The sequence below is a fragment of the Marmota marmota genome, unplaced genomic scaffold, assembly GCF_001458135.2.
Source record: "Marmota marmota marmota unplaced genomic scaffold, marMar, whole genome shotgun sequence".
NCBI classification, from domain to species: domain Eukaryota; kingdom Metazoa; phylum Chordata; class Mammalia; order Rodentia; family Sciuridae; genus Marmota; species Marmota marmota.
This window is the reverse complement of record NW_025999962.1, coordinates 7,112,415-7,122,863: the sequence shown is the minus strand read 5'-3', so window position 1 is coordinate 7,122,863 and position 10,449 is coordinate 7,112,415. Positions and strand designations below refer to the sequence as shown.

Below are 10,449 nucleotides of genomic sequence, written 5' to 3'. Positions count from 1 at the left end.
AAAAAAAAGGCAGAGTGATTAGCCTTGGTGTTTGACTGGGGTTAATATAAAGAACTTGATGATTGGGATGACAGTGGCATTTACTGCAGGAGGAGCTCCAAGAGAGATAGCAGGTTTGCAGTAGGGAGGGGGCAATGAGGAGGAAGCTGAAGCTGGGGTTTGAGGTACCTGTGGGTCAGCCAGGGGAATGTCTCAGATAAGGTCTGGCACTGGGGTGAGTGGTCTGGACTAGATGTGGTAGTTTTGAGGGTCATGAGGACATGGGGTGGGGGAAGTCACAGACTGATGAAGAAAACTGCCTGAACAGTACATACAGCATGAGAAGCCAGTGGGCACCTCTTTGGGACATGCCCAAGATATTGAATTTGTTTGTAGGGATAACTGAATGGCTGTTTGCTTTGTAGACGAATCTGTTTGGCTGAGGCATTTCTTACGGCAGATACTATATTGAACACATTACAAAACATTTCTGAAGGACTGGTGGTGTACCCCAAAGTAAGATGCCTGGATTAAAAGTAAAGTATTGGGGGGGTTGGAATGTGGGAAGGAGAGTTCTCTGGAGTGTGTGTTTGGGGTGAGTGTTGTATTCTCGTCCATAGGGTGTCTCTCTTACCTGGAGCTATTTTTTTTTGTTGTTGTTGTTGTTGTTGTTGTTTTGTTTTTTGTACCAGGGATTGAACCTGGGGGCATTTAACCCCTGAGCCATATCCTCAGCCTGTTTTACTTTTGATTTTGAGCCAGGGTCTCACTGAGTTGCTGCTGAGGCTAGCTTTCAATTCGTGGTCCTCTTGCCTTATCCTCCAGAGCCTCTGGGATTACGGGTATGCACCATTGCACCTGGCCTACATTTCAATCTTATACTCGAGTTCTTAGAGTAGAGCACTGAATTAACAAATTTGAGGTTTTAGGAGCTGTTCCTATGAAGCAGCTTCTGAAAATTAAGTTTACTTTGATTTTAAAAATCAAAGTAACTGGGTGTATTGGTGCATGCCTGTAATTCCAGTTGCTCAGGAGGCTGAGGCAGGAGAATATCAAGTTCCAGTCCAGCCTGGGCAATTTAGTGAGACCCTGTCTCAAAAATAAAAGGGCTGGGGTTGTAGTTCAGTAGTAGATGATTTCTGGGTTCAGTCCCCAGTACTGAAATCAGTCGATCTCTGGATTTGGTGGGGGTGGAAGGGAGTTTAAAAAAAAAAAAAGTAAACAATACAGTTCAGAATAAAACAACTCATTTCTCTCCATCTGTAACTAATGGTAGTCCATGTCCCTGCTTTGTATTTTACTTGACGAAGTTGGTATCTTTCTATGTATATACTTTCTTGAGGTATCTGTCTTGCTCATTCACCTTTTCTTTTCTTCTAGGTCATTGAACGGCGCATTAGGCAGGAACTGCCTTTCATGGCTACAGAGAACATCATCATGGCCATGGTCAAAGCTGGGGGTAGCCGCCAGGTGTGCAGCCCCTCATGCTCTTGGAAAAATTGAGAGTTCCTGCTGTCTTCCCTTAGAAAAACTGTTGAAGAAAGGCTTTTCTTTCATGACCTTCTGTCATAGTATTGGCATAGAACAGTGACTATATTCACTCATTTGTTCATTAGTCCTTCCTTCCTTCCTTTCTTTTTTTTTTTTTTTTGGTATTGGGAATTGAACCCACGGGCACATTATCACTGAGCTACATCTCCAGCCCTTTTTATTTTTTTTTTATTTTTAGACAGGATGTAAGTTGATTTAGAACTTACTAAGTTGCTGGGGCTAGACTTGAACCTGTGCTCCTCCTGCCTCAGCCTCCCAAGTCATTGGGGTTATAAGTGTGTGCCATCCATCGTTCCTGGCACAGTGACTATATTCTGCCATCTTTGGAAAGAGATTGTGTTATACTCAGTTTATTAAAAAATGAATGTGGCTCAGTGGTACAGTGCTTGCCTAGCATATGTGAGGTCCTGGGTTCAATCCCCAGAAGCACCAAAAAAAAAAAAAATCACTTGCCTGGTGTGGTGGTACATTCCTATAATCCCAGTGGCTTAGGAGGCTGAGGTAGGAGGACTGCAAGTTCAAGGCCAGCCTCAGCAACTTAGCAAGACATATCTCAAAAAATTTAAAAAGGCTGGGGATATAGCTCAGCTGTAAACACCCCTAAGTTCAGTCCACAGTACCAAAAAAAAAAAAGTGTGTGTCTGTCTCATTTGTAGAAAAAGATCAACCTTAGTGAAGGAATTAGGTTTGGGTTTCCGTAGGAAGTGAGCAGGAAGCAAGAGCAAAAAGTTCATGAGGGTTTTGAGAAGAGGATCATCCGTCTCAAGATCTTCCTAAGATGTGGTCAGAGTTGAGATATGTACAGACTGAGGGCACCATCTCCGCCTGGAGCAGTTTTGTTGTGAAGTGTCTAATGACTTTTCAAGTGTGTTCAAACACAGTTATTAGTGAACTAACACTACCACTTTTTTTTCCCATTAGGATTGCCATGAGAAAATTAGAGTGCTTTCCCAGCAAGCAGCTGCTGTTGTTAAGCAGGAAGGAGATGACAATGACCTCATAGAACGAATCCAGTCTGATGCCTACTTCAGTCCCATTCACTCCCAGTTGCAGCATTTACTGGATCCTTCTTCTTTCATTGGTCGTGCCCCCCAGCAGGTAAGCATCCATCAGAAGCCTGAGGAGTCTTCCCCTCTTTACCCTGTTGAATTGAAGAACAGAGGTTACTCTTGTTGGTGCTCTTTTAACTAGGAGGCTAGTTAGAAATCAGAATACATTGGTGGCAAAAGCTGTTTAAAGATTTGGCTGTTTTGAGTTGCCTTAAGTATCTCCCCGCTCTGGATTTCTTGGTATTCTTTTCATCTCACAGCAGTATTGTAAGGGTTGAAATGCGTAGTGCTTAGTGTAAGGTAAGTACTTAAAATGTTATGTCATTTTCTCTTAGCCTTTGGGAAAAGACTAGTCTTATCTGTAGTAGACATAGATAAGGGGGTGAAGAGGAGGTTCATCACTTGGCAGCTGGTCAAGTGGGGCAGGGGAGGAGGAGGAACCAAGAATACCCTCATGGCAGCTGGGTGGAAATGGTGAGGCCATCTCACGGAACATAGGTTGGGCTGGGCTGTGGGAAGGTGGTCTATGTGGGCATTGTGGATTGAATTGCCTCTGGCTAAGGAGAGGTTTTAGTTTGGCGGGGTGGATACTGGGGATTGAACTCAGGGGCACTCGACTACTGAGCCACATCCCCAGCCCTATTTTGTATTTTATTTAGAGACAAGGTCTCATTGACCCTAGTGCCTCACCATTGCTGAGGCCGGCTTTGAACTCGAGATCCTCCTGTCTCAGCCTCCCAAGCTGCTGGAGTTACAGGCGTGTGCCACTGTGTCCAGCTAGGGAGAGATTTTTGATAGGCATTTGAGGAAAACAGATGCTCAGTGTTGGAATAAAGCCTTATTAAATTAGATCTTAGTGATATCAACTGATGCTAATACTTCCTGAACATTTTATTTTGTATTTTTGCTTTCCTCTTTGGCAGGTACAGAGATTCTTAGAAGAGGAGGTATATCCCCTGTTAAAACCATATGAAAGTGTGATGAAGGTGAAAGCAGAATTATGTTTGTAGAGTTGGAAGAGAATTAAATGAAAAATCATTGCTGGTTTGTTAACTTTATTGCTGACACATGAAAGTAATGTTACTGTAGTGCCTTGTTTTACAAAAATAATTGTTACCTTAAATTGATATAGTCCTTTTTTCTTTCTAAGGTTTAACACTGCACAACAAAGTGAACTGTACTTAACTCTGTGTTTTGTTTTGTTTTGTTTTTTTCCTGCTGTTGTGGTTGTACTGGGATTGAACCCAGAGCTTTCTGCCACCGAGCTACATTCCCTGGCCTTTTTTTTTTCCAAACTAAGTTGCTGAGTCTGGCCTCAAACTTTTGACTTTCTGGCCTCTGCCTCCTGAGTTGCTGGTATTACAGGTGCTCTAAGGTCCCTGGCTGAAAAAAACCTGTTGTTTAGAAGATTTACATATGACCCAGAATTAGGAGAATAACTAAGATTTCATCTAACAAGGATAAATTTAAATCAGCTTTTAACTCGGTATGAGCCAGAACTGAGAAAACAGTTCCTGATCTAAGGGTAACCCAGAGCACCAACATCCAAAGAAGATTTTGTTGTAAAGTAACTCATCCCCACCAAGATGTGTTCTTATCAAATGTAGTCAACTGGACACAAATTTAACTAGTTAAATTTAGTTAGTTCTTTTTTTTAGAGAGTGAGAGAGAAAGAGAGAGAATTTTTAATATTTATTTTTTTTTAGTTATCCACGGACACAACATCTTTGTTTTGTATGTGGTGCTGAGGATCGAACCCGGGCCACATGCATGCCAGGCGAGCGTGTTACTGATTGAGCCACATCCCCAGCCCCCCTAGTTAGTTCTAAATGTAATTAGAAATCAAAACTAAGCTTGGTTTCTCCGCCCTGAATTGTGGTATGACATCTTTACCTCATGAGTGCTATGTATAGGGAAATTCTTAAGAGGCCTGTCTTCTATTCTAGACAGGAAAAAACACATCAACAATACTAGTATTGCATGGAGGAAGAGTGACTTGATTATCTTTTGTCATAAGAGTTAAAACCAAGATCAGTGGCTGGGGTTGTGGCTCAGCGGTAGAGTGCTCACCTACTACGTGTAAGGCCCTGGGTTCGATCCTCAGTACCACATAAAAATAAATAAAGGTATTGTGTCCAATTACAATTAAAATATGTGTATAATTTTTTTTAAAGCCCAACGAGATCAGATCAGTATTTTTCTTTTTCATTTTTTTTTTCTTTCCTTTTTGTAACCAGGGATTGAACCCAGGGATACTTAAGCATACATCCACAGCTCCTTTTTTCTCTTTGAGACAGGGTCTCACTAAATTGCTTAGGGCCTCTCTAAGTTAGTTAGTTGGCTTTGAACTTGTGATCCTCCATAGAAAACAAGGAAACAGATAAAAATCTTGTTGTGCAATTCTGGTAAGCTTCTAATCTGCAGTAACTGGGGGTTTGGCATATTTTTCTTGCTGGGTAATTTCAACAGGTGGCTTTGTTTTTTTTCTTTCCTCCTCTATTCCCCTCCCTCCTCACCAATGCCAATGAAACCCTGGGGCCTCACATGCTAGGATGCTAGGCAAGTTCTCTACCACTGAGCTATATCCCCATCTTTTTAAAATTTTGAGACAGGGTCTCCCTAAGTCACCCAGGCTGGCTTTATTTTTTTATTTTTTTATTTTTTTTTATTTTTTTTTTTAATATTTATTTTTCAAGTATCGGCCGACACAACATCTTTGTTTGTATGTGGTGCATGAGGATCGAACCCGGGCCGCACGCATGCCAGGCAAGTGCGCTACCACTTGAGCCACATCCCCAGCCCCCCAGGCTGGCTTTAAATTTGATGATCCTCCTGTCTTAGCCTTCAGAGCAGTTGGGCTTAGAGGTAAGCACTACTGTGCCTGGCCTGTTGCTTTTATATTTAATACACTTGTAATTATACTCTTAAGTATAATAGTATATAACCTTATTTTCCCATGTAACATTTTAGAGGTATTTGGGTGAGCTACAGATTGGCTGAAAGAGAGAACACTTGTCTCTTGTTTAAGGTTTTAATTTAAATTCACAGCCAATGTGAGCAAACTTCAGGATCATCTGGACACCAAGATCTAAATGGATCTTGGGTCAGCCAGCTTTTGGTTCAACTGTGAACACCTGGGCATTTGTTGCCCTCTTCCCTTGGTAATCCTAGATTTCAGTCAAGAACCAGGAGACAGCTGGGCACAGTGTCACTTGCCCATAATCCCAGCGTCTTAGGAGGCTGAGACAGGAGGATCTTGAGTTCAAAGCCAGCCTCAGCAATGGCGAGGTGCTAAGCAACTCAGTGAGACCCTGTCTCTAAATAAAACAAAACAGGGCTGGGGAATGTGGCTTAGTGGTTGAGTACCCCTGAGTTCAATCCCTGGTACAAAAAAAAAAAAAATCCCAGAGAGCCTGATGTTTGTAAACATAACATGTCAAGTAGAAGCAAAAGAGTTGGAATTTTCTGGAATGGTATAGATCCTGGTTGGGTGTGAGGGTTAGGTGAGACTGGAATTGTACCTAAGATGTGGATTTATATTATTATTGTACCGGGATTGAACTGAGGGGCACTTAACCACTGAGCCACATCCCCAGCCCTTTTTTATATTTTATTTAGATACAGGGTATCGCTGAGTTGCTTAGGGCCTTGCTGAGTTGCTGAGGCTGGCTTTGAACTCACGATCTTCCTGTCTCAGCCTCCAGCAGGCGTGCACCATCATTCCTCACCAAGATGTATTCTTACCAAATGTAGTCAACTGGACACAAATTTAACTCATTAATTTAGTTAGTTCTAAATGTAACTAGAAATCAAAACTAAGCTTGGTTTCTCTGCTCTGAATGTGGTATGACATCTTTACCTCATGAGTGCTATGTATAAGGAAATTCTTAAGAGGCCTGTCTTCTGAAAAATGTAGTTTGAATGGTGAGTGTAGATGGTAATCTGCCTTCATGGAAAGTCCAAACTGAAGAAATGGAGCTGGGTTTCTGGCTAGAATTTCAAGATCATCACTTCAGAGATACTAGATGGTCTGTACGTGCTACTTGGACAGAAGGTCAAATGAGAAATTAGTTTTTTTTTTTTGTTTTGTTTTTTGTTTTTTTGCTAGGGCACTCAACCACTGAGCCACATCCCAGCCCTATTTTATATTGTATTTATAGACAGGGTCTCATTGAGTTGCTTAGCACCTTGCTGTTGCTGAGGCTGGCTTTGAACTTGTGATCCTCCTGTCTCAAGTCTCCTGAGCTCTGGGATTATAGGTGTGCACAACTATGCCTGGCAGAGAAATTAATTTTTGAGTGTATGAAAACAATTCAGCTACAAGGCTTTGTATATCACTACTCATAATAAGGTTCTTTAGCCTTAGAAAAGTCATGCTTGATCTGGCCTTTCAGATTCTTTATTTTTTAATTTTTTTTTAAGCTGCAGCTGAACACAATACCTTTACTTATTCATTTATTTTTTACGTGGTGCTGAGGACCGAACCCAGTGCCTCATATGTGTGAAGCAAGCACTCTACCACTCAGCCCCAGCCCCAGCCCTGGCCTTTCCGATTCTGACTTAACCTTAATTGATTCTGCAAGTTCTGTGGTGGTCTTGGGACTTTTTCTCCCATAGTGGGGCATAAATTATGGTTAGGCGACATTCCAGCTCAGGATGGAATAAGAGGTTTAAGGGCATCTTTAGAAACTACTGCAAACCCCCTTTCATTAATTCCCACAGTGGAATTCCTGGGAAATGCAGTTCATATCTAATGGAGGGATTAAGTGGCCACTTGTATATGAGGTTGGGTGGGAGAATGGAGCCATTCCAGTTTCTCTCCTGGAATAAACTGTCACTGCTATGACTCTAGGGCACAGCAAAGTAATCTATTAAAGTATAAAACTACAGGAAAGTATTATATCTCTACCATAGTTTTATATGACAGCCATTATTTAAAAAATTTTTAGTTGTAGATCGACTCAATACCTTTTATTTATTTTTATGGGTGATGAGGATTGAACCCAGTGCTCTACAGCTGAGCCACAACCCCAGCCCCCCAACAACATCCGTTTTTTAAATGCAATCAGGATAGAGTATAGGAAAGTACTTGAAACATACTGTAATACAAAAAATCCAAACATAAAAATTAAAGAAGAATCTATCCCATAGTTTATTAAACAAGTGAATTGCTCTGTTTTTGCTTTTGTTTTGGTATGAGGGATTGAACCCAGGGGCTCTCATCACTTAGCCACATCCCCAGTCTTTTATTTCTTATTTTGAGACAGGGTCTCACTGTTTCTAAGAGTCTTATTAAATTGCCTTAGGAGTTCTGTTTGTTTGGTTTTGGTGGTGGTGCTAGGGATTGAACCCAGGAACTTGTGAATGCTAGGCAAGCACTCTACCAACTATTAAATTGCCTTAGGTGGCCTCAAAGTTTTGTGATCCTCCCAAGGAAAAAGTAATATATGTATTCTTTGTGTTTAAAAAGCTTCATTTCTTTGCTGGATGTGATGGTGTACACCTGTAATCCCAGTTACTCAGGAGGCTGAGGCCAGAAGAATTGTTATTTCAAGGCTGGACAAACTAGCCAAATCCTGTTTCCATATTTTTTTGTGGTACCTAAAGAAACAAGTACTTGGGCTGGGGCTATAGCTCAGTTGGTAGAGTCCTTGCCTTGCATTCACAAGGCCCTGGGTTCAATATCCGGTACCCCCACACACAAAAAAAAAGAAGAAAAAGAAACAAGTACTTTTTATTTTTTATTTCTGATCTAGATTTTATACAAATTTTTTTATTGGGTTTTGTTTTTGTGGTGCTGGTGGTAGAACCTGGGGCCTCTTGCATGCTAGGTAAGCACTCTACCTTTGAGCTACACCCCAGCCCCACCAAGAATTTTTTTCCGTGCCCATCTGCACTGGGATTACAGTAGTGAGCAAGACAGTCTGTGTTTCTGATGCAGAAAGCAAACTATGCAAAGCAGTTTGAGACTCCTCAATAAGTAAGATGTAATTCAACATCTGAGTACTTTAAATTTTGTAAATTAAACTGGGAAAAGGTGCTCTTGAAATGGTGCAACTTTTCAATTACAAGAACTCCACACTGCTGACCTTGGGTTTTAGCTGGTGAAATATTTCATGTTCACTCACCATGGCGCAGATGTGTATTCTTACTTGAGTGGTGCTTGGCAGATTGTTACAGTATACCTGGCTCCATCTACACCCATCTGGCATTGCCAGAATCAAGAAGGGCCTCGTCCTGGGTGCTGTGTCCTACGAAGCTTTTAAAAATTTGACATTTTTCTTTCTCTCATCTAAGTAATGGAAGTTGTGTGTGAGTGGAATTCCTACAAAACATTTACAAATTAATGTTTCATGAAGTTAGTCTCCCATTCCTTAAAAGGGATGTCTGCATGGCTTTTAGAGTCAGTATTAAACTCTAACAAATGTTCCACTGGAGTGCCAGTGAAGTGCTAGAAGCACTTCAGAAGCATTGACATATCTTTAGTTTTCTATGATGTCTGTTGGAAATGTAGGCAGAAATGATGAGCCCGATTTGAGACCCTGTCTTAATAATAAATGAGAATGTAGTTTAGTGGTAAAGCACTCCTGGCTTTAATCCCCAGTACTGCAACAACAACAACAACAAAAAAATTGGTGAGGTTGGGAAGACGAGGGAGATCTAGTATTCATTGCTTTAAGGTTATTTTTTCTTTTGCAGTACTGGGGATTTTAACCCAGGGGTGCTCCACCACCCAGCTATATCCCCAGTTTTTTTTGTTTTGTTTTGTTTTGTTTGAGACCTCAACCTGGGGATCCTCCTCCTTCAGCCTCCCAAATTAATGGGATTACAAGTGTGGGCCACCATGCTCTGTACTTTAATGTGATTTAAAAAAAAATATATATATATATATATATTTTTAGTTTTAGGTGGACACAATATTTTATTTTTATGTGGTGCTGAGAATCGAACCCACTGCCTCATGCATGCTAGGCAAGCGCTATACCCCTTGAGCCACATCCCCAGCACCATTAATGTGATTTCTTTTAAAGGCAGAATTCCAAGCAGTGTTGTGATTGGGAAGAAAAGTAATCTTAAAAAAATAGGTTCAGAACCTGTTCTGCCATTTAATTAGCTCTTATTTTGGCCTGGTCCTCCTTCCATAAAATGGGAATGATACAATTCACCCTGCTTTCATCACATAAGTGTTTCAAAGACTTGCCAAAATGCTTGGTAGATCACGCATGGTACAGTGAGGGCGTGATTTAAGACTGTCTTGTGTTAGCCTTTGCCTGTGCTCTGATACCACCCGTCAACACCATTAGGAGTCCTTGTTTAGGTTAATAAGCACCTCTCAAACTAAATTTACGTGTTCAGAATTGGGCGAAAAGTCTTGGGGAAAATTTCTGTAATGTGTGGTAGCTTTGGGTGATTTTTCTCAGGCATGTTCTTTCCAAGCTAGGCATAGGAGAGATGGGCCACCGTTTTCCTGACTGTTGACTCCTAGCAACCACAAGTCCACATTCTCATTTTATGGATGAGCTCAATGTTAATAGGCTACGTGGCTCAGAAGCAGGCCCTCTGACAGAGCGCCCAGCATCACACATGCGGAGGGTGGACTTCTTGGTCATGACCTCGACCAATCTGTTTTGAATTGTGTAAGAGTGAACCAAGCTGTGTTCTGTGCACTAGCAAGGAATGGCCGTTCCCTGGCCTTGCCGCGCCCACCCGGCGCGGACTGCTGGTTCTCTCCAAACTGCGTTGGGCTCTGCACCTCCAGGCTAAGAGCCGGTCTCCGAAGCCGCTCGAGCCCGGTCCTGGCGCGACGGCGCTACGCTCGGGAACGACTACTGCCCCCAGCATGCCCCGCGGCAGGTCGCGCGTGCGCAGA

At 41.9% G+C, this 10,449-nt stretch overlaps 1 protein-coding gene across 1 annotated transcript in view; it reads left to right on the top strand.

The window, feature by feature from the left end:
• Positions 1 to 3,619, top strand: part of Adsl (adenylosuccinate lyase) — a 17,456-nt gene extending 13,837 nt beyond the window's left edge. The window contains exons 10-13 of the mRNA XM_015501890.2: positions 405 to 495; positions 1,360 to 1,449; positions 2,452 to 2,628; positions 3,503 to 3,619. Coding sequence (XP_015357376.1) covers positions 405 to 495; positions 1,360 to 1,449; positions 2,452 to 2,628; positions 3,503 to 3,589 — 445 coding nt within the window. The 3' untranslated portion in view covers positions 3,590 to 3,619. The remainder of the gene's footprint in view (positions 1 to 404; positions 496 to 1,359; positions 1,450 to 2,451; positions 2,629 to 3,502) is intronic.
• Positions 3,620 to 10,449: the final 6,830 nt, after the last annotated feature.